Here is a 23,081-nt window from a genome sequence, read left to right as displayed (position 1 = left end):
TGACCTTGATGGAATTATTAAGGCTATTGATTGGGCTGGGAGCTTGGCATTGCTAATTCCGTCAATAAGAAATATGATATTGCAACAGTCAGGCCCGATGACTGATGGCTTGTCTACGGGTTTAATAACACTTTGCCTCTCTACAGCACCCTTCATTTGTGCATCTCAACGTGCTTCGGAAACATTAATGAGCGGGCGCTTGCAGTCATGAGGTGATGTGCCCGCCACCGGTCCCGAAGGGCGTTGATGGATCCGCTCCCATGGGCAATGGTCCTGCTGGAGACCAGACCAAGAGGCAGTTAAAAGCTGCTTTTGCCTGTTATAAGCTGGTGACTAGTGAGAATTGTTCCCAGGTAATGAAACCCCCCCTTTGGTGGTGTAATTCACGGCTGTACCCATTGCATTGCATGGGCAGCCGGAGCAAAGCCAGCGCGTGGCCTTGAGTCCTCTGCAAGCGTGGCACCACCACCGACAGCTCTGCGGGAGCTTTTGGTGGAAGGAAGATCTGATTCTGCCAAGTGTCCACGTCAAAAGCTCGGGTCCAACCATCTTTGCATGTGATGGACGGTAGCAGCCCCACACCAAATCCCACCCAGCTCCAGTCACCCCAGGTCTCCAAGTGTTACGGAGCACGGAGAGCCCTCGCTCGCCAGCGTGCCGACGAGAGATTTGGGCAGAGGGGATAAAGCTCAGCAGCAGCACCCAGCCCAGGACCCGGTTGCTCCTGGCCAGGCAGCATTGCTCCGCTCAGACAGTCTGCCGAGCCCAGCCAGGCTCAGTCCTGCCCTCTTCCCCCTGTCCTCGCCTCTATGTCCCCACTCCCCTCGCCAAAATTCACCGCCTGGGAATACAAGCTGCGGGATGCCTCCTCCAGCCCAGCCACAATTGCCTGTGACCCGAAGCCACACAATGTAGCGCTGGTGGTGAAGAGAGATGGGAAATTTAGGGCCGTAATTAACTCCTGCAAAGAGACATTTTGGTTTCATTTCAGGCTGCGATCCGGAGGGTACCTGAACATGACAGGCACCTGGTTAAATTGCCCGGGACCTTGTTTATTCAAGGCCCAGAATCACACTGTACAGTTTGTTGTATCGATTTGCTCGTGTTGAACACAACTCTATAAACAGCAAATCTGCTGGGGATTTTCTCTCCTTTTCCTGCAAGACAGGAAATAAAGGGCGAAGGAGAAAGGACGGGAAGGAGCAGGCACAGAAAAGGCATTTTCAGTGGGCCATAAAAATGGATCTGACACCAGGCTGCCTCCTGATGGAGGCAAAGTTATTGCAATGGAAATAATCTTTTAAGAGAAATGCAAACACGGCTCAGGAGCCAGAGCTGTAACTGAGGACAGCCAGCACCGCCCCGGGGCTCCCCCGCCTCCCCCAAGCTGGCACCCCAGCCCAGCCGGGGCCGTTTCACTTCTTCCTCTGCTTTTCTCCATTTACCACCTTTATCGTACTTCCGCGCCCAGGAAGGCACATTCTGCCCTGAGTTACGCTGGAGCCAATCCAGCAGGAGCCGGGGAAGGCAGCGGCACCAGCCCCAGCATCATCCCCCGGCTCTGCAGCCCCACGGCAGCGAGGCGAGGGCTCTGCCCCGCGGGTGGGTGGGCGGCGGGGTGAGACCCCGCTCCGCGCCCCAGCTGATGCAGATCTGAACAGACACGGTTGTCTCCATTGCAGCGAGGAGAGAGCCAGCGCGGCAGCTGTGTCTCCAAGGGTTTTTCCTGGTGCTGTGCAAGCCTTGATCCCAGCAGGATCGCGGTGGAGCGAGCAGGGGTATGGGGACGGGCGAGCGTCCTCGTCCACGCACCGCTGGGCTCCGTGGGGGGACGAGCACGGGAAGGGGCTGAGTGGGCCCATACCCAGCGATTTGCGTTCGCCCAGCAGCAGGCTGTTTACCCAGACTGTGCTTCCATAAATAGAGGGCTCTGCAGCCCATACGTCTGGATGTAAGAATACGTATGTTCTGCATAAGGGGATTAAATGTTTATGAGCCATTATAAATTCGTGCTTTTCATATTTTATTCATAGATCCTTTGCTGAGCTCAGGCTGGGCTAATAGACCTGTTTCCAATGTGTTTCCCCCTTTTCCTTTGCATTTCATGGGGCCAATTTGTCGCTCACACGTGGAGTTTTCTCATGCCACGCAACGTGCGGAGGATGGTGTCTCCATATAACTCCGATGCCGCAGGCAGAGGGTGAGGAAACATGGAGAAAACCTCTTCCAGAGAAGAGGGAATTTGGGTTTTCCCCTTGACTCTCCCTTTCCCAGGAGGACGTGCGCCCCGTTTAGAAAGCAAACGTGAAAAAGCCCAGCAGATGATCAGCCTGAAAGCAATTACCGGGGCTGATGGGTTTCCCTGCGGCACCTGCTTCCGCAGCCTCCCCGTCCCAGCTGCATGCACTGCTCTGCTATAAATGCAGCCAGCCAGGCAGCCCCAACCCCTTGGGAGGCTGTGGGTCTGTCCTGTGGCTGACAGAGCCTGCACTGAGAACCCGCAGCATCTGTATTTAAAAGTTGCATAAGTTTGGTGCCTGGAAGGCCTGAGACTGGGGTGTCCTGGCTGCTGAGGGGCTGCAGCTCCTGCAGGGAGGTCACACAGCATTGGGGGACAGGGGATGTGGGTGACCAGCTGAAGGCCACCTGAGTACTGGGTGCCAGGGCGGGAGGGAGAGGGAAAGCAGGAGAGAAGTGTGTTTTCCAGCTGCCTGCTCTTCACTTGGTCGCAGCCCGGGCAGCCCAGTGACTTGGCTGCAGCCCTGGCCGGGGGAGCAGGGCTCGGTGCGGCAGCAAGTGGAAGTGCCAATTTCTCAGCCGAGAGGAGAATGAGGTTGAGAATTAATCCTGCTAATGAGGTGTCAGGATTAGTTTGTGTGTCCTTGTCACCAGGGCAGGGTGACAGTGTGTGAGAGGTGCTGAAGGGTCCCCGAGGCGGGCGGCTACTTGATTTTTCCTGGAAGGAAACCAAGCCGCTCGCAGCCGGTGCTGTCGTGGGCTGCGAGGCACTGCTGAGCGTATCTGGAGGGCTCCCGGGGAGGGGGGAGCCGAGGGCAGGACCTTTCCCCATCAACAGCAGGATCCCCTCTTGCTTTGCCCGCCGGGGCCCAGAGCCCGGTGTCCCGGGGCAGCGATGCTTGGGCAAAGCTCAGCATCCCGCACCAGCCAGCCCACCCCGCCGTGCGTGCAGCCAGCGGCTTGGGCTGTCCTGCAGCCCCCGGACGCAGTGCATTTCCAGAGACCCACAATGCCACCTTGCCACCAGCATGTACCAAACAAATATGTGTTTTTATCTCTTCTGAATGGAGACTCTGGAACCTCGGGAGACCCGGGGAGAAAGCTGGTGCCCTGTGTTTGTTGGCTGCTTCAGTAGGATGAGTTTAAATACAGGACAGGTGCCATCCAACAGAGCCAGGAAAGGACCGAGGCACTCATCCTGACCCTCTTTGTGTCTTGTCTGAGGCTTGTGGGGGCTGTTAAGGGGCTGGGATCATGAGTACGCTGGTGGACGTGGGCCGAGCATCTTGGGGAGCTGAGGGCCCCTTCATCATGGGGTGCCCCAGCAGAGCCCCAGACCCAGCTCCCCTCCGGAGCCATCGCCCCGCTCCATCCTTCCACTTGCTTTCTGTCAGCATGAAGTAATTAAGTTCATAAGGCATCAGACAATCAGCTAGCAGCCCACAAGACGTTGTGTTTAATCATGTACTAATGGCATGTTCTTGGCAATAATTACAAGATAACAGTGTTTGCAGGCTGTAATCAGAACAATTCTAGTAATTAAATCAGCCTTTTGTCAGCACGCTCCTTCCTCCTTTGCCGGGTGCGGGAGCGGTGTGGCAGGACCCCTCCAAAGGAGGAGCGTGCACCCTGGAGAGCACTTGCCGTGCCGGCGGCCCGCTGCCACCGCCGCGGTTGGCACCACTAATTGCAACAGGAGAGGAACGGAGCTGCTTGCAAGGAGCTCGCTGCAGCAGCATCTGGCTTGGAGCTATCGCCAGCCCCGGCGAGGGCTCGGGGACACGCACCCCTTCCGAGGGCAGGCCAGCTTGCCCTGCTCCGCTCCAGAGCGCCCGTGGGCCAGCCCGTTTCATGCAGGGCTGGTGCTCTGCCCACAAGGGCAGTGGTGGTCCTTCCCCACCTGCATAAGAGCAGTGGTGGTCCTTCCCCACCTGCATAAGAGCAGTGGTGGTCCTTCCCCACTTGCTGCAGCACCATGGGATGGGCACAAAGCAAAGGCAGCAGTAAGGGCAGGAATTAACCCCTCGCGTCCTGCCTCCAGCACCGGTCCAACCCCAAACCCACCCTTCCCTCCTTGTGCTTTACAGCCAAGCGTATTTGCTTTCTGCCTGGGTACGAGCCCACACCTGCAGCACGTTTCTCCCCCTGGAAGCCCCATCTCACATTCAGGCCCACTCCCGCATGCACTCACTCACCCACAAACCTTTAATTTGGTCTCTAATAAGATTTCCCAGCCTCATTATAGCAGCCAGGCTCACCATTTACATTTAAATGAATGGGCTATTAACAAAGTTAATTCCCTGCGACACCTATTGCCTGCCATCCCCGGTCTGCAAGATTCTTGTCGCTTTTTTAGGTAGAGCCAGTAATCCAAACTTGACCTTTTCCTTGGAGAAGCAGGATCAGCTCCTCCAGCTACCTGTATGCCCCTTGGGCATCCTGGCCATGGGGCCGGCAACGCCGCTGTTCTTGGCAGTAGAGGGGAGATTCGCCTCCCCTGTATATCGCTGATGGAGCACCAGATTCACTTACCCCACGTGGGCCGGCTGGGACAGCCACGTACGGCATTTCTGGCCACAAGCAGCAGAACAAGCCGTTTTAAAAATAACCCCCTCTTTTTAAGAGGCAAAAACATCAAAAAATAATCCAAGAATAAAAATAAGCAGTTTTATGGCTCCTCCAATAATTAACTTAGTTCTCAGCTGTTAATTTATGTACCCGAAGTCCTCTGTTTAATATTCTAATTTGTGGTTAATCATCTATCAAGAGAGAACAAACGGTGATTAGCTCATTTTTACCTCCTTGAGGGTGAGGGAGGCAATTTGGTCTAATCAATGCGTTAGCTTGCTCAAGGAAACTTTTATCTCGTTTCCCTGAATTATTCATGCGGCGGCGCTGCCCCTCACCGCGGGCACATACGGTGGCCCCCATGTCACCGTGCCGGGGTGCGAGGGTGATGCTGATGGGTGACCGCGGACAGCCGTGCAGGAGGCAATGCCTCCCCTTGGCAGTGCTCTGCCAGGGGTGTCCCAGGGATGAAGGGTGGTCCGTGAGGTGGTGGAGCCCACCCGCTCTCCTCGTTGTCCCCTCTCCTGGCCACGGCCAGGACTCTCCGGCCACCCAAGGCTGTGCGGGTGGGCTGCTCTTCTCCCGGCGTCGTGCTCGGGAAGAGCCTGTGCTGTGCAGGGCTCCGCTGGCGCGGAAGGGAGCCGTTCCGCTGCCTCCCGGGCCGTGCCGGAGCACCAACAGCACATCCAGCCGCAATAACCGTGCACGTGGCCCTGAGTGGAACAAGCGGTGCTTGTCCAAATGCAAACTGCAGCCAGCACCTCTGGCCTCATCAGCCTTGAACGGCAATAGTCAGAGGCCCCCTAATTACTCCAGGCTACAGAAATAGGACTTCCTTTTTTTTTTTTTTTCCCCTGTAGGCCTTCGAAGGAGAGAAAAGAATGAAAGCTGTGACTCTTGCAGGTGGTCTCGGCAGGCCCGGCGGGGCAATTGGTGTGACCCCAAAGGGATCTGCCTTGATTTCCTTTCATTTCTTCCCTTTTGTCTTTCACATCACATGAAAGCCGCGTGATGACGCTTGACTCCACGCCTTCTTGTTTCTGGAGCCTTTGTACCTGCGTGGACAAGCTGGGGAGCAGGTTCTTATACCCTTCAAAATAATTTTAAAAGATTCCACACGTTTTGGCTTTGAAAATAAGTCACGACTGGCCATGGCCTGGCCCCTGCTGTTTGAACGACTGGGGACAGTGAATAGATTGGGCTGCTGTCAGCCCTCGCGTCTCATGGTAGCCCAAAAGCCCTGAGGCGCTTTGCCTGCGACCAGCGGGACAGGGCAGTGACAAGGACCTGGGCTGGCTCCCGGACCGCAGGAGATCCACGATGTCAAATTCGGGCGCAAGGAGGTGGGAGAGAAAAGAGCGAGAGCTCCAGCCAGCGGCTTCCTTGGCGCTTTTAATTAAAACCTAATCTTCTTAATCTTCCCAGACACTGGCCTTGCCAGCCTCCGACTTGCGAGGCTGCACAGAACCCGGCTGTAGCTGCTCCTGCCCTGCAGCATCCCCCGGGATGCCCACTGAAGGTCAAAGCCGCCGCTTGCTAAGGGAGAGCTCGGCTGCCACCGCAGCGAGCACCTCTGGGGAGGCCACGCGTGGCTCTGAGCAGCGGCAAGGTCGGCGAGAGCGGCGTCCCTGACCGCCGGAGCACTCGCCCCGTCCCACCGCGGCCAGCCCTGCCTGGGGGTGTGCACGCTTGGGGGTGAGGATCCCCTGGGCTCCTTGGAAAGGACCCTGCACCCTGCTGGGGAAGCCCAGGACCCTCTGCGGACACAGCGGCAGCGTTCCTGCCTCCCACATCCCTTTGTCCTTCTTGGAAGCGGCCTCTCCCTGCTCCAGGACCCCAGCCCTGCTCTCCTCACCCCTCCAGCCCTCCTTGTCCCCAGGTCCCTGCAGCAAACCTCAGCACCCCCGGTTCCCCTCTCCCAGCGCGTTCCAGCTGTGCCGCCTTCATCCCGGGGGTGGGAAGGGGCTGGGTGAGGGGGGTCACCCTCTCCCCCCAAAGCCAAGGGGAGAGCGCAGCCCTGTGCCTGGGGGGGAAGCCCTGCGGCGAGCCCCTGCCAGGGGTAAAATCTGGGTGCAGTGGCAACAGCCCAAGCGTGGGCTCCCCGGGAAGAGGGGGATTCAGCGGGCAGGCAGCTCCCTCTCGTGGGGAAAAAAAAAAAAAAAAGAATATTTGGTCTGTGCAGCCGGCATGTGGCCCCAGATGTGCTGCACAGCTGGAGCCCAGGGCTGGCCCCGCCCCAGGCTGGCCCCGCAGAGGTTTGATAACCTGAATCCCTCCCCGAGGAGAATTAGGATGAATCTCCCCATTTGTCCAGAAATGGAGACAAGTGTGCAACAAGGCTATTTCTTCACCTCTCCTAATAATGATTTGTTATTATTTGGGGCAGAGATTGGAGGCTTTCCAGCTGTTTCATTTCCACAGATACTTGGGTTTCAATCTCTCTTGTCTCTGTAGTGGCATCCAATCTGCTATTTATTGGATGAATATTTATGAGGGTTCTGATGAAGAAGCAGATTCGGAGTAGGTTTGCCACTCCTTGGAAAAAACTGGAGTCTGGCCCCTAATTAATAAGCAGCCTTCTTAATTCCTTGATTAAATTCCAACTTGCAAATAGAACATTTGCATTTCACTTCCAATTTTTTTTTTTTTTTAAGTAAAAGACAGTCCCCTTAAAGTTAGCTGATTGCACGTTAAGTGACAAGGCAGCGGTTCGCAAAGGGCACAGAGAAGGTAATTTAAATGGCGAACGAGTATGGGACGCTTCTGAAGAGTCTGGGGGCATGGGGACGGATAAGGATCCATACGGGAAAATGCTGTGCTGCACAGCGAGGTGCGTATGGGGAGGGAAGAGCAGGCGGTGCTGGGTCTGCTTGGGTTGGATCCGGTCCTTGCCGGGATGAGCCCCCTCCAGCTGCAGCACGCCCCATCCCAGCGCGGCCCCGTTTTGGCTGCAGTTTGCTGGGGGGTCCCTCGGCCGGCGGCAGCGATGCTCCGTGCTGCAGGAGGGACGCGGCCAGCCTTTCCCACCACCTCTCCCTGGGATTTGTTACCCTGCCAAGCCGAACATGCTTTGCTAATAAACAAAAATTGATTTTTATTTATCTTACAAAGTGAAGCCCCATTGCTCGTGCCGCACAGCTTTAATCCTTTCTGCTGTCGATGGCAATAATGAGAAAGACACCTGCGGATCCTGTTAGAGCCGCAGGCCTCCTTTTTAACTATTAACAGATCAATACCCTCTGCAATGCTACTAATAGTTTTCTGGCCCACTTGATTGCAGGTTGACTCGGGTGGACTTGGCCTTATTTGAAGGTACCCGATGCATTTCTGGCAAATTTGCTCAGTCTCCAACACAGGGGGCTCAGGGGCGGCAAATTCCTCTGCACATTTGCAGTGGTGCAAGACAGGGGAAAAAAGGAGCTTTTGCTTAAGAAACCTATTGAGAGGCTGAAATTGTCCCCAAGGATGGGAATGAGCAATTGAGACATCCAACAAGGGGCTTGAAACAACAGAAAAACTAACTTCAGCCCTCAAATAATAACCCCCCCACCAGTATAGTCTTGGTTGGATTCAAAGAAATCAACACGTCATTTCAGTTCATTAACAATCCATCTCATTTTTATTGTCCATGTTTTAAAAAGTTGGTGATTTTCTACTCATAGTTATAAAATAATCCTATTTTACAAAGATTTACAGCTCTCTGAGTGCCCAGCAGTGAACAAGGCTGGATCTGGTGAATCTCTTAAATAATCAAACCACAATTTTTGGTTTTTTTTTTAAAAAAAAAAAAAAAGACAAAAAGGAAATCGGCAATGAGCCGATTCAGCACCAAGCAGGACATAACAGACATATACAAACAGCGTTTGTATAAAAGACAATTTATTTCTTTGGGAAGGGGCAGAGGGAGCGGGGACGGGCAGAGGGGGCAGGTAACGAACCCCAATAACAAGGACAGGACTGGGGCTGACCTCTCTTTCTTCTCCGCCGTCCCCCGGGCTGTGGGAGGGGGGTGATACCTACACCAAATTAAATTCCCAAGGCTGCGTTTCCCCTCCGGTGGCTGCCCTGAGCCCAGCGCCCTCCCGCAGCCGGGACGGGCAGAGGTCGCTCCCTACGGATTTGCAGTTTTCTGGTCTCTTTGCTGCCAGCCCCGGCACGGGTTTGCCGGCCGGTGCTGCCGCGGTGCCGGTGCCTCCTCAGTAGACGGGTCCCTTGACGGCCCCCGGCTCCGTCAGGCGCGCGGCGGCGTACGCCGAGGCTCCCAGGCAGGCGGCCGGCTCGCAAAACCCTGGCAGGCCGGCGGGACCGGGCAAGCCCGGCCGGCCGGCCTCTCCCGGGGAGCCCGGCAAGCCCCGCTCCCCAGCCTTGCCGTCAAGCGCGTGGCCGGGGATGCCGGGGAGACCTGGAAGGGGAGCGTGGCCGTCAGCGGGTGCGTGCGTGCCGCGTTTGTGGGCGCTGAGCCCAGCCTACGCTAGAGCAGGGGCTGGGGTATGGGAAACGGCGCTGGCGAGGATGCGTTAGCAGGGCGGTGCGGCAAGTGAGCGATACCGAGGGGCCAGGAAAGCGGCTGGCAGAGCTGCGGGTGGTGAGGATGCAGCAAAGGGTGCTACAAGTTGGAGATTTGCACGGTGAACCCGTGCAGGTTTGCCGGGATGGGTCAGAAAGTCCCGAGCCGCTGCTGGGTGCGTCATCGCACGGGGTCTGCGGGGACGTGCCGCTGCCCGCCCTGTCTGTGCCGGGGCAGAGGGGCTTACCTGGGATCCCCGGGGGACCCGGCATGCCTGGGTGGCCGCGGCCAGCGTCTCCCCGCTCGCCCTTCTCGCCTCGCTTCCCTGCGGGGAAAGAAACGGGGAGGGAAGGACTCGCTGGAGCCGCGGTGGGAAACACGGACCCTGCAGAGCAGGGGAGGGGGCTGCCCCCGCTCAGGGACTGAGCTGGGGGGCGAGTGTGGCAGGAGGAGGCAGGTCATCCCCCGAGGAGGATTTTCGCCCGGCACAGTGTGGGTACGGCCACCCACCACCTACCTTTAGGTCCTATGTTGCCAATCTGCCCGGCAGCACCCAGGATGCCGGGGACGCCTCGAGGTCCCATGGGTCCGTGTGGGCCCTGCTCGCCGGGTGGCCCTGGGGGACCGGGGGGCCCGGGGGGTCCCATGGCACCCACTCCACCCAGGGCCGCCCTCTTGGCGCTGACCGCCACCTCCGCCAGCTGCTCTGTGGGGCAGAGAGGCCAGCGTGGGACGGGACGCGGTGGCAGCCACCCGGCTGGCGGTGCCCCGCTCGCCCCCTCACCATAGAATCGTTTAGGTTGGAAAAGACCTTTAAGATCATCCAGCCCAACCACTAAACTAACCTTGCAGCATCTTCAGGACCACATCGACGATGTGCTGGTCCCCAGCGTCCCGGCCCTGCCGGCAGCGAGAAGAGGGACACGCCGTAAAGGGAGAGCGCTCCTTCCATCCCCATCCGCACCCGCAGAGCCAGTCCCATCCTGACCCCCCTGCTCCAGAGCACCTCCCTGCACCCCGTGCTGCCTTCCCAACCCTTCTTCCTTTTCCGTTCGGTCCCAGTACAGGTGCTCCAGCCTCGGCTCACGCCATGCCCAGCCACGCTGCAATCTCCTCATGGCGTTATTCTGCAGCCCCATTTTGCAAGTCTAAAATGAGGCTTATAAGGAAAAATTCTGTCCCCCGGGCAGGCTACAGAGATGTATATTGGAGCTAAACCTGCTGCTGGTGCTATATACAGTGAGAAACAAAGAACACTTCTTTTCTACAAAGGTGGGATCCCAGCTCAGCGCTCCTGGAGAGCTCGTGGGGGAGCAGTAGCAGCTCCGGAGCCGAAGAGCAGCCATTTCCCAGAGGAATTGGATGGTAAGCAAAGGTCGGAGGCAATTCACCTGCAGAGCTGAACAAGCTGACGGCGGCAGCCCCCAGGTCACCGCCTACGTGGTGCAGGAGGTGAGGAGGGCATGCGGGGCGCTGGGGGTACTCACGGCTAAGCCCCGCTGGCCGGGCATCCCCGGCACGCCGCGCTCCCCGACGAGTCCTCGCGGGCCGGGGGGTCCCGGGTAGCCTCGCACGCCGGGTGCGCCTGCGTCCCCCGAGGGGCCGGGGAAGCCGAGCTCACCCTGGATCCCTTGCTGCGGTGGGGATGGAGAGAGGTATCAGGACTGGGGAGCTCAGCCCTATCCTGAGCACAGGGGCTGCACCCCAAGACCCCAAGGACTTCCAGTATCAACTGGAACCAGCTGCGGCTGGGTTCTGAACCCCAAATGGGGTCTGAACGTGCATCCAGGGCTGAATGTGGTCACTGAAGCCCATCTCTAGTGAAAATACTTTCTCGGGTGACCAGCGTGCAGCAGCTCCGTGGAGCACCGCTGCCTTTGCCAGGAGGATCGCCTCCGGCTGAGGGTCCCGCAGAGCCACCCAGCACGAAGGTGCGGGGAGCCCCTTGCTCCCAAACCCCCAGTCACTCACCTGTCCCTTTGGCCCCGGCTCGCCGGATTCACCCTGGGGACAGAGGACACGAGAAATGCAATGGGGAGACAGCACAAATTTAGAGATGCAGCTGCGGGGAGGCACGCGAACCCCCCCGGAGCGCACCGTGGCTGTGCTGGTGTGCGATGCTGCGGTGCCCAGGGCCATGTCAGGCAGGAGACCCTGGCACAGCTACAGCGGGTGGGCAGGGACCCGTGTCCAGCCCCTGTCCCCCCTCACCCCACCCCAGGACCCGTCTGTGGGGACGCACCTTCTCTCCCTTCAGCCCCGCGAGGCCGTGGACGCCCGGGTCTCCCTAGAGGAAAAGCAATCAGAAATGTGAACCTTCACCGCCAGCACCCATCTCCTCCGCACCCCCTTTCCACCTGCTGCGCTCGACCGGGATGCCGGGAGTATTGACGGAGAAAGCGCCTGGTCTCAGTGGGTGTCAGCCCCCCCGCAAAGGTGGGTGCCAGCCCTCTTAAACGCGGGTGTCAGCGATTCCCCACCGGCTCCCCCGGCCTGGGCGGGAGGGTGATGTACTCACAGTACTGCCTTTGGGGCCAGTTTTCCCTGGGGAGCCCTGGAGAAAGGAGAGGGGGGGTCAGCCCGGCTCAGCGCCGCTTCCCTGAGCTGGCCCCCGTCCCCTGCAGCCATGAGCAGTCACCTTGTCTCCTTTGACTCCTGGCAAGCCTTGGGGTCCTGGGATCCCCGGCGGACCCTGCTCGCCCTTGGGCCCCTGGAGATCAAAGTAACATGGGGAAAAGAGAGAAGTGAGTGAGAAGAGGATGTGGGAAGACCCTCCTCCCGCATCGGAGCATCCTCTGCAAGGCAACGAGATGCACGGGCAGCTCCCTGTCCCCTCCAGCAGCTCAGGGTCCCCCACAGCATCCCAGCCTGCCCTGAATCCGGCCTCTGGGCGGGGGGGGGACAGGGCAGAAAATGATGGAGGAGCCTCCCAGTGGGATGGAGCCCCAGACCTCATGAAGCCAGAGGGACAAAGGTCACTTTTTGGCTATTTTCCACCCCGGGGAAAGCCTCCAAGAGGGGCCGGGCAGCCTCCCTGCTCTCACTGGGCTGGGAGGAAATTCCTCTCCTGGCTGGGGCTGCAAACCCAGCATGGCCCCGGGCCCGCTAATCCCCCTGCTATTTGCCCCGTCGGCTAATCCCTCGCCCCGGCAGCCAGGCACAGCGGGACGGGGCTCGTGATCGACCCCAGCTGTGATCAAAGCCAGGGGTCCATGCAGCAGTGCCAGCCATGCCCTGCTGCCCCCATCCCTCCTCCCCAGCCCAATGCCCCGGGCTGAGCATCCCCGCGCCGTGCCGAGGCGAAGCCCGCTTCCCAGCCCGGCTGCGGGTGCGACTCACCGCCTTCCCCTGCTCGCCGGGGGGGCCCACGAGGCCACGCTCGCCCTGGTCGCCCTGCGGAGACCCAGGAAGAGAGCAGAGTTAGGGGCAGCTGCTGGCATTGCCACAAACCCCGCGGTGCCCCGGACTCACCTTCATCCCGGGGATGCCCTGCGGTCCCTGCTCACCCCGAGGTCCAGGCTCACCCTAAGAGGGAGGGGAAAAAAAAAACAAAACCAAACCAATCCACACCAGTTGCCTCTCTTGCATTCACATGCCATCATCCGCCCTTCCTCCTTCCCCGAGGGACGTGTGGCCCTGTCCTTGTCCCCTGCAGCCACGTGAAGGACTGCTGCCACTGCAGCGGGTGGCTGGGGAGGTGCTGGATGCGGGGCTGGAGAAGCGGCCCCAGGGGCTTCCCCATGAGGAGGCTGCCGTGGGGGCAGGGGGAAGAGGAGGGTTGCGGGGGGATGAAGGGCCCAACTCTGCTTTCTGTTTGACAGCAAATAGGGGAAAAAAGAGCAAGGGAGAGAGCATCCCCCAGGCTGTGCCCAGGAGGAACACGGTGATGCCTCCGTACTTACGATCTGCCCCGGAGCACCAGTGACGCCAGGCTGGCCCCGAGCACCCGCTTCACCCTGGAACGGGAGACAGAGGTGGCTCAGGGACAGCGAGGACAGGGGAGGGGACGGCATGGGGACAAGGCTGCGGGCTCAGGGATGGAGCGTGGAAGCTGCCACAGCGAGCGGGGCCGCAGGGTGGATGCTCAGAGGGGGTTCTCCGGCCCCGGCTGCCCCAGACCCACCTTGTCTCCTGGGCCACCTTTGCTTCCCGGCTGGCCCGGCAAGCCCTGAGGAAATAAATCCGGGATCAAACCCTGTGCACAGCGCCGGAGGCAGCAACCCTGCCCGGTGCCCCGTGCCCAGAGGCAGCATCCCTGCTGGGTGCTACTGGGGGTACCCAGGGGTGCCACCCCACGGGTAACGGGGTACCTGCCCGCGTGGGGGGCTCCCACGCTCCGGTACTCACAGCTTGTCCCCGGTGTCCCGGCGTTCCTGGGCGGCCAGCCTGTCCCACGCCACCCTGCGAGGGACAGAGAGGATGTTACCGTGTGGCGGAGAAAGGTGCGGAAATGAGGTGTCCATGGGTGGGACAAGGGACTCCTGGCCAAAAGGGGACACTGCCCTTGACCCTGTGGAAGCAGCCACACTCCGCTAGTCAGGAGATGCCAGGGCCAGGACCTTATGCCACTTGCCGTCCCCGTTATTTCCAGCAAGCACCGGTACGAGGAACAGCATGCGTCCATTCCCCATTGCCGGCGCGGGCAGCACCCGGCAGCCCCTGCCCGCAGCAGCTCACCTTCACGCCCGGGATACCCGGGGTGCCGTCTTTGCCATCGATGCCCGGGAGACCCTGCGAAAGGGGGAAGAGTCACTCGGTCTGACACCTCCGAGAGGGACCGAAAGGCTTGTGGTGGGGGCAAAAGAAGGCTGGGAAGGGAAAGGAACGCTCCAGCCCTGCGCTGAGCCAGGGTGCAAGGATGCAGGATGGCCCCGAACAGGACAGACAGGGACAGGGAGATCTTCTCCTTGCAAGGGGTTTGGCCCTAGATGCGGGCACGGGTGCTGCCGCCTGTACTTACATTCTCCCCCTTGGGGCCGATGTCTCCTTGGGGGCCCCTGATGCCGCGGCCACCCTAGAGCAGGGGAGAGCAAGCGTTATTTCAGCCGCCCCTGGTGCAGGGGATGGAACTGGCAGAGGGGGGAGATGCCCATCGAGGCACCCCGGGCAGAGCCCCTGTCTGCACCGGGGAGTGGGACCAAGGGGGCATTGGCATGGCACGGGGCATGGCGCTGCCCTCCCCAAGGGGGTGGGTCACCTACCAGATCTCCCTTCTCACCAGGGTCCCCAGGTGGTCCCTTGGGGCCTTCCCTGCCCTGGAGGGGAGAAAGACGGGGGCTGAGCAGCGAAGAGCGGGGTCCCCCGCCTGCCCTGCAGCCCCCGGGGACAAGGGAGGGCACTCACCGGCCGCCCGGCTGCTCCGATGGTCCCGACCATCCCCTTGTAACCAGCAGGACCCTGCAAAGAGAGCGCAGGGGGCTCAATCCCTCCCATCCCAACCTCAGCCCCCAGCCAGGGCCAACCCCACTAGCAAGAGGCAGCGTCCAGCTCCCCGAGATGGGGTGGCTAGCGATGCTTCCGGGAAGCAGCCTCCAGCCTGGCAGGCATCGCCACGGCTCAGCCCCTGGAGCTGGTCGCCCGGAGCCAGGCACAGCCGCCCCTGCATCCCACGGGTGCTTACCGTCTCGCCCTTGGGTCCCGCCATCCCGGGGTAACCCCTCAGGCCCTGCGGTCCCTGCGGGGAAGGAAACAACAGCCGGCTTAGCTGGAAACGGCCCCAGGAGCAGCCCAGGGGGAAGCCGCAATTAGAGCAAAAGCCGGTACTGGAAATCAGCTGGTTTTGCCACATGCGAGGTATTTCAGCCCCGCCGCTCGCTCCTAATTCTGCAGCCCCCCACCAGGCGCCTTTCCAGCTGTCGGTTCAATAACAGCAATGGCCCCAAACCGGTGCTGCTTCCCCCGCCAAAGCTCTTGGCTTCAAAGCAGTTTTGCCCTTTCCTGGACCAAAGGGCTCAGCCTATTAATTGCTTTTCATCTTCAAAGCGCTCGGCGAGCTCAAACAGCTTTAATCCCCACGTCCCCGTGGTGAGCTGGACGCTGCACCCCCCGTTCAGGTGGGGTAAGGGGGCCTCAGAGTACGTGAACGATGCGTCCCCGGCCGGTGAGTTAGCCACGTTAACTTGCGCTGGCGACCGAGGTGCCCGAGCCAGCGCTGACCGCAGCGGTCCCCATCGGGATGCAGCTTTGCCACCCTCCTGGCAGCAGCTGCATGGCTGGGAGGAGGGAGATGGATGGGATGAAGGCTTCGCTCCGGTCCCAGCCGTGGGTCCCTGGGAGCAGGGACGCACTGGTGCCACGTCCCTGGTGTCTGGGGCCAAGCACAAACGGGCAGCCCCCAGCCCCTGGGGCAGCCAGGGGGCAGAACAGCAAAGAGAAATAAATACGTTACCGGAGGGCCTGGGACGCCTTGTTCTCCGGAGACGCCAACGTCACCCTTGGGGCCCTGGGGAGGGATGGAGAGGAGAGAGATGAGTGTTGGGGTGGAGCGGGGGTACAAACCGCCCTGGGGACCTGAGACCCCCTCACCTGGGTCCCGGCAGGGGATGGGGACAGGTCCCCCCGCCCAGGGAACCATGGTGGGAAGACCACCCTGTGCACCCTCCATCTCCCAGCCCCGGATCTCCCTCCTCCCTCTCCCGCCTCCTTCCTTCCTTCCCCCTTTCCCTCCCAGAGCCCCCCGCCCTCCAGTCCAGCCCCGGCTCCCCGGAGGCAGGCACGCCTGGCTCCTTTTGGGAAGCTGCCGGAGAGGTGACCCACCTGCCTGCCCTGCCTGCCGGGCTCCCCAAGGGCGCCGGGGCGGCCTCTGTGTCCCTGTGGGCGAAGAGGAAGATCCTGAGCATCCCTGGGCAGAGCAGCGGGGTCAAGGCAGCATCCTGATGGCCACATCACCCGGGGCCACCCTGCCTGCGACGTCCCACCCTGGGGTGCCCGCTGGTGACGTGGTGGGGCTCAGCATCCCGCTGGTGATGCGGTGGGGCTCAGCACCCTGCTGGCGATGCTGTGGGGCTCAGCACCCCGCTGGCGATGTGGTGGGGCTCAGCACCCCGCTGGCGATGCGGTGGGGCTCAGCACCCCACAGCCACGAGGGCATGCGGTGGGGCTGCCCACCGGCTTTAACCCCATGGGCTTTGCAGCGGAGGAGCGGGGCAGCAGCGGGGCTGGGGCTTCGGCACGGGGTCTCACCTCCCCCAGGAAGGGGCTGGCAGGAGCCGGGGGGCTGCAGGGGACCTCTCCCACAGTGCCTTTGCCCCCAGGGCTCTCTGAGTGTGCGTGCTGCTGTGCTTCTAGGGGAGCAGAGCAGCTCCCGAGCTCCCCATGCCTCCAGACCGGGAAAGGTTCCTCCTCTCGGGCACGGCGTGCTGGAAGCGGAGGTCCCTGTTCGCTCCCTGGCAGCTCCAGGGCTCCCTTACCTTCAGTCCCTGCAGTCCCTGCGGACCCTTGGGACCTGGCGGGCAGCTGGTCGGGCACTGGTGGGGAAGAAGAAACGCAGGTTGAGTTGGGAAAGGACCCAGAGGCTGTGGAGAAGCCATGCTGGGAAGGACGGGCTCCCGTGCCACGCGGCGAAGCCGGGCTGTGCAGTGACACAGGGGACCCACTGCTTGCAGCATCGTTTAGGCTGGGGACTCCGCTCCTCCCCACTCTATCAGCCCCCAGTTACCAAATCACGCCGGTGGCTGGATTTCAGGCCAGGGCAGCGCACGCTCTTCCAGCTGCCCTTACCCTGCAAAGGCTTGCAGAAGGGACAAGGTAATGGCAGCTCTCACCAAGAAATCAGCGCTGCCTTCCAGTCCTTGGATGTGTCCTGGGGGGCCCTGGAGGGAAGGAGACCGTCAGCGTCCGCGGTTTCAAGTCAGCACTATTTTATAGGAGGGGTGAATGTCGCACCTGGGAGGGAGGGGAGCACGGCACGGGGCAGGAGGTGCGTGCCAGAGCCCGAGCCCTGGCCCAAAGCCCTGGGCTGAGGGGCTGGGGGACATTTTCCCTCCTGCAGAAAATGCTGATGATTGGGGAGATACTCACGGGTTTCCCTGGAGGGCCTGGGGGACCCCGCGGGCCATCAGGTCCAGGGTCGCCCTAGGAAAGAACAACCCCAGGAAAGGAGATTTAGGGGTGGGGAGGTGGCAGGTACTGCTGGAGCCAGGGTGGAGAGGGGCGATGAAGCACCAGAGACCCAGGTTGTCACAGCAGGAATGCGGGCATCCCCTGGCCATGAGCTGGGAGAGGATGGACGGTGCTGGGGGACCCGGCTGCAGGCACAGAGTCCATCACCACCGTAGGACCCAGCTCACCCATATTACAGGGTCGTCCCTGTTTACCACAGGAGCCCCGAAGTGCGGAGAAGCGGGTGCTGGGGTAAGGAGGGGAGGTTTTCCCGTGCCCCCTCCTGACCCCTCACCTTGGGTCCCAGCGCTCCAATCTCTCCGGGAAGCCCAACCTGGCCTGGAAGCCCCTTAAGGAGAAGAGAGACATTCAGCGAGTGAGAGAGGTGGAGCCCCGAGACCCCCCCTTTGGGGGTGCTGAGATTTGAGCTCTTCCAGCACAATCCCAAGCAGGGTCCCCGGCCACCCACAGCCCCACAAGCAGAGCACTTACGGGTGGTCCTGGCAGCGAAGGGCCCTGCAACAAGAAGACAGACACTGTTGGTCCAAATTCACCAACCTCCCCCCCCAAAACCACCAGCATCCCTGCCCCGAGCAGGGCAATGCCCACACCACCACCAAGGGTGCGGATGGGGGGGCTGAGGCTGGATCCCCGCTCTGCTCCCACCCCGCTCGTGGGTGCTCAGGGAGCGGGTGCCGGAGCCAGGAGTGGGTGCATCACCAGCACCCGCGGGGGAGGCAGATACTCACGGGGAGCCCCGGTGGCCCTGGGAGTCCGGGCTGGCCCTGCCGGGACAGAAGGGGAGAGTCAGGAGCCGAAATGGGAGGGTCTGGCCCCACCAAGCCCTGCTCCACTGCTGTGTGAACTGCTAAAATTCACCCCTCCCTGGACGCAGTCTCAGTGCCCCCTCATTGCCAAATACTCCATCACCCGTTCCTGCATCCGTGCATCCCCTCCACGGCGATGGGACTGGTCCCAGCCTGGCCAGGGCCCGCTGGCTCCAGCGGGGGAAGGTGGGAGCCCGGAGCGGCTGCCCCGGAGCAGCTCCTCACTTACTTTAAGTCCTGGCCCGCCGATGGGCCCTGGCTCCCCTTTCGCTCCCGTCAGGCCCTGCAAGAGGAGAGATGGCGCGAGGTTATTGCCAGCGCTCCTGCTCTCCAGCCAGACATTTTTGCTGGGGCTTTTTCCATCACGAGGGGTCAGGGGTTATTAGTGGGGAATTCGTGCTTGTCGCTGCTGTGCGCATCACGCAGCAAACGTGGCGATGAAGCTGTACCTGGACCCAAGCCCCGGTGGCACACGGAGCCTCGCAGCGATGCTCCGCAGCCCCCGTGAGCTGCCCTGCTCCGAGACCCCACGCCGGGGCTCGGCGGGGACCCTCGCGCCGCAGGGCACGTCCAGGATGGCAGCCCCAGCCCCAGCAGAGGCACGCGGGGAGCTCAGCCCATCCGTGATCCCAGCTGTATCAACTCCGAGTCATTCCCTGGCTCCCCTGTCCCCCACCCCAGAGCATTTGAGGGCTGTGACTGCGCCGGGGTTTGGATCCCTGCAGCTGACGGCTTCAGCTTCACCCACAGGCTAATTCCTGCACGCTGCCGGGCACGCAGGGACGGCGCGGGTGCAGAGCCCCTCGCTCAGCCCGGCTCTGCTCAGCGTCCGTATTCAAAGGAGCTGAACTCTTTTGCAGGCAGATTAGCCTGGATGAATAATGCATGCTTATAATGACAGTTATTATTCTACTCATTTATTATTGAAGAATAACTAAACCCCAGAAGATTTATGAAGTGCCATCCAGAGACACAAAAGGGGATGCTGTAGTTTGGGTTTCCTTCTGATGAGCAATTAAATGTCTGACACTTGCAGGCACTTACCCGGGCAGTGCTGCACTGGGGACGGGGGGCAGGCACCCAACCCAAACCTCCCCAGGCACCCATCGTGCACCCCTGCGCACCCCGGCCAGGGGAGCATGGGGCCAGGAGCTGGCCGAAAGCATCACGGCGGGGCGAGGCAGCTCTGTCCCCTTTCTGCCTGCCACCTCTGCCCCGGCTGTGCTTCTGCCAGGGAGGGGACAGTGCGGGAAGTCACCGATGCCACCTATGTGGGTGCCAAGGGGGTGGCTCCAGGGGAGCCACGGGGCTGCTCCAGATTTATGTTGGAGGAAACCAGAACAGAACCAGGGCTCAGGACAGCAGCCGCAGCAAAGGACAAGGAAAAGCCTTTCCATGTTCAGGGAGGTCAGTGCTGTGCCCTGGCTTTCCTGGCACAGCTCTCACCCTGCGTGGGGTGGAGGGGGGATGCGCTTTCGGAGCCAGGGCAGCGGGAGGGGGTGGCAGCAGCCCTGCCCAGCCTCTGCCTGCATTTTCTATCCCAGCTGAAACCAGGACAGATTCAAAAGGCGCTTTCAGCTCCCGCACGAAGGGATTTTGGCACTTTCTGATGTGCGACAGAAAAGGATCCCTGCGCCGGGGGTGCAAGGAGTTTGCTGAGAACCTGCTGCGAGCCAGGGGCTGCGGCCAGAGCCGCCGCGGGGGGCTGGGGTCGGTACTCACGTCGATGCCCGGCTTCCCTGGGGGCCCGTCTGGACCGGGGGCTCCAGGTTCCCCCTTAACACCCTTTAAAAGAGAAGAGGCGTGGGGGCAGATTGAAAAGAGCTCCTCCAGAAGGGGCGAGACTGTCGGCGAGCTGCGGGGAGGCATGGGTACTCACCGGGGAGCCGGGGGCTCCGGCTGAGCCTTTGTCACCCTGGGGAAAGGGAAGAAGGTTGTAAAAAGGGGTCTGTCGCCCTGCGGAGCCAGGCCCGGCACCGCAGGGTGCTCAGGACCCGTGTCTCCCATCTGCCTCCCCAAGCCGGAGCGAGATGCTGGATCCCCCGGCGCGGCAGCTGGGTCGGGATGGGGCCGGTGTTGAGAAGAGAGGGCTGTGCTGGGGTTGCGGGAGGGCTGCGGCTGCCCTGGGTATAAATAGCACTAAAATAACACCCTGGGGCAAGTCTCGGAGAAAGGGCGCTTTCTGCTGGCTCACAGATCTCCCCTCTGTTCGGGCTCCCTCCCCGCAGCCCCGGGGAGGGTCAGGAGCCAGAGCTGCCTGCCGCAGCCCTCGGCCACGTCGCCGCTCTGCGGACACCGGAGCTGGGTGTCCTGCTCCCCACCGGCCCCCCCGGCTCCCCCTCCTCGCTGGGCATCTCTGGGCTCATCCCTGCGCCCGACCCCTCCGAGCATCCTCCGCTGCCCAGACAAGGGGTGCCCTGAGCACCCCGCACCCAAACCTCCCTGCCGCTGCGCTCCCCAAAAAGCATTTCAGGCCCCATTTCCCCAGGCGGTCAGGAGTCTGGGCTGCTGTCCCGGGGAGGTGGATGGAGGGTGCAGGAGCTGCGCTCCCCCATGGCACCATTGCTGCCCAGCGCCACCGGCAAAGCCGGGGATGCTCCGTCTGCCCCAGCCGGGGAGCAGCACCGTGCGGGAACCACGCGGCATCGGCACCGGCAGCCCCTGCCCTCCGCTGAGCCTCTGCCCGGACACAATGTCCCTCTTTGTGCTGCTGGTCCCCTCCCTCCCTCCTGCACAGGTTCCCGGCCGCGCCGTACTCACGTCAATGCCATCCGCTCCCGGCACTCCTGGGGGACCGGGGGGGCCTCGTGGGCCAGGCTCTCCCGGCGGCCCTCGCTGAGGGAAAAAGGGACGGGACCCACGTCAGAAAGGAGCAGCCGGACCCCGAGAGATGCTGGGGGTCAGAGGGAGCCCAGGGCGCCGCGCTCGCCGCCGGCACGTGCTGGGACCTGTCTCCGGAAAGCTGGGATGGCGTGAGCACCCCAAGGCATCCGAGCTCTGCCCCTCCCCATGGGTCCTGGCCTGTGTCCCCCAGCAAGGGCACGGATGGGGAAATCCGGGAAATCCCCCCCCACGCTGGCACAACCAGCTCCCCAGCTCCTGCATGGTTTTTACCCCATCGCTGCCCGCTCCTGCCCTGGTGCCCGCGAGGCTCCTGCCCTGGCACAGCGGGGTCTCGGTGGGGCGACGGCAGCCTTTGCAAAGGCCCCCCTCGGCGCGGAGTGCAAGCCCAGCACTGAAATTTCTAAGAGCACCAGCAGGATTTAGGCGCCTGAAGCCCCAGTGTGAAACAGGGAGCCCGAGCCCCTCTGTGGGCACCCCCCTCCCCATGCCGGGCTGGCTCGCTGCCCAGCTCGCTGCCCGCCGCCCGCAGCACCGCTCCGCAGCATCGCACAAAAGCTCCATTCAGCCGGCGGCAGGGGAGCTCCCCGAGCAGCCTGGCCCCAGCTTTGAGGTTTGCACAGGACTCCGCAGGAGCAACTTTGCAAAGAAATCTCTGTTATCCTAACGGGGTGTTTGGGGGAGAAGAGACTCCAGTCCCAGAGACCAAACCCCTGCAGTTCCTGGAAATGAAAACCAGACGGGCTGGCTGGGGCTGCACGCCTGCGACTCCTCCGTCCTTCCAGGCTTATTTATTTTAAAGTGAAATATATAAGGATGAGAGGTGTTGCTGGTTTGCTCACAGAACTAGGAGAGCCCCGGCTTTGCCTTGGAAGCAAACCCCGCAGTCAGGGTGGGAGCAAGCACCCGTCCCTGGGAACACCCGTGAATGGCACCTTTGTCCCGCCCGGATGATTTCCAAATGGTTCCTTGTTCCAAGAGCTCCCGCGTCCCCCTTGCTCCGACCGGAGCCCGCTCCCCTGGCCAGACCCTGCCACCATGAGCCCATGGGCATCCCGGGAGGCTGTTTTAGGAAGGCAGATCCCCCCCAGCTCTCCGCAGCAAGGCTGCTTGTGCCGGCAGGCAGCTCAGGAGCCACATGGGAAGATTTTTTCCAAAATCTTTTAAAAAAAAATCTTATTTTTGCAGTTGCAAGGCATGGAGAGTTTTTCTGGTTTCAGGTGGGATCCCAGGAGGAACACTGCCTGCCCTGCTCGCAGCACTCGCCCCAAGGAGCGGAGGGACACCTTCCCTTCACTTCTTTCCGATGCATTTTCTCCTGCCCCTGGGTGAGTCTGGAGAGCCCACCGGGACCCCCAGCACCTCCGCCGCTGGTGTCCCTCCCCGCTGCCCCTCGGCACAAGCCCCCGCGGAGCTCCGGGGCAGCCCTTGGAGGGTCAGAGCCCCCTTCAGCCCTGCTCAGCCCCCCTCAGCCTGGCTCCACAGGGAGTCCCAGCAAAGCAGAAGCAAATAAGGATTTTCCCAGGTGATGGGAGGCGGAAGATCAGGCGGCTGCTGGGGAGAGAAACGGCGGAGTCCCCCATTGCTGCCCCAAGGGGAAAATAAAACTAAATTTGTTTAGCTAACAAGTGCCAAACTTTAGGCTGTGCAGCCCAGCCCTGTCCCCGTCTCACAGGGCCGGAGGCAGCTTTTGGTACAACATGGTGCCTGGTGGGTTGGGGCTGTGGGTCCCGGCTGGGGGCTGCTCCCCCCACCCCCCCATGGGGCATTCCTGGGAAAAATGAGTGAAAGGTGCTGGGAAAATAAGCAGCAAGTCCCAGGGGTGCTCAGCGCTGCGAGCGAGCGTCTGCAAGGCGGCGAATGGGGACCGTCCCCTCTCCGTCCCCCATCCCAGCCCGGCGCGGAGGGGGACAAAGCAGAGGACTTACAATCTGGGCCAGGCAGAGGCAGGCGGCTTGGAGCAAGAGCCAGAGCTGGAGGACGGGGGAGCAGCCGGCCAT

The 23,081-nt window shown here is 61.5% G+C and overlaps 1 protein-coding gene across 1 annotated transcript; it reads right to left on the bottom strand.

Annotated features, from left to right (window-relative positions):
* Positions 1-9,002: 9,002 nt before the first annotated feature.
* Positions 9,003-23,081, bottom strand: COL9A2 (collagen type IX alpha 2 chain). Its single transcript, XM_075722148.1, has 32 exons — positions 23,010-23,081; positions 21,001-21,075; positions 20,120-20,155; positions 19,963-20,025; positions 18,470-18,523; positions 18,163-18,198; positions 17,906-17,929; positions 17,709-17,762; positions 17,333-17,386; positions 17,077-17,124; positions 16,723-16,779; positions 16,070-16,123; positions 15,702-15,755; positions 14,934-14,987; positions 14,657-14,710; positions 14,515-14,568; positions 14,274-14,327; positions 13,991-14,044; positions 13,661-13,714; positions 13,437-13,481; positions 13,216-13,269; positions 12,785-12,838; positions 12,653-12,706; positions 11,952-12,023; positions 11,832-11,867; positions 11,556-11,600; positions 11,285-11,317; positions 10,801-10,947; positions 10,159-10,213; positions 9,831-10,019; positions 9,561-9,638; positions 9,003-9,208 (listed from the first exon to the last, which is right to left on the bottom strand). Exons 1-32 carry the CDS (start codon positions 23,079-23,081, stop codon positions 9,003-9,005), a joined length of 2,073 nt encoding a protein of 690 aa, XP_075578263.1.

The sequence above is a fragment of the Pelecanus crispus genome, chromosome 16, assembly GCF_030463565.1.
Source record: "Pelecanus crispus isolate bPelCri1 chromosome 16, bPelCri1.pri, whole genome shotgun sequence".
Classification (NCBI taxonomy): domain Eukaryota; kingdom Metazoa; phylum Chordata; class Aves; order Pelecaniformes; family Pelecanidae; genus Pelecanus; species Pelecanus crispus.
This window is presented reverse-complemented; position numbering and strand designations above follow the sequence as displayed.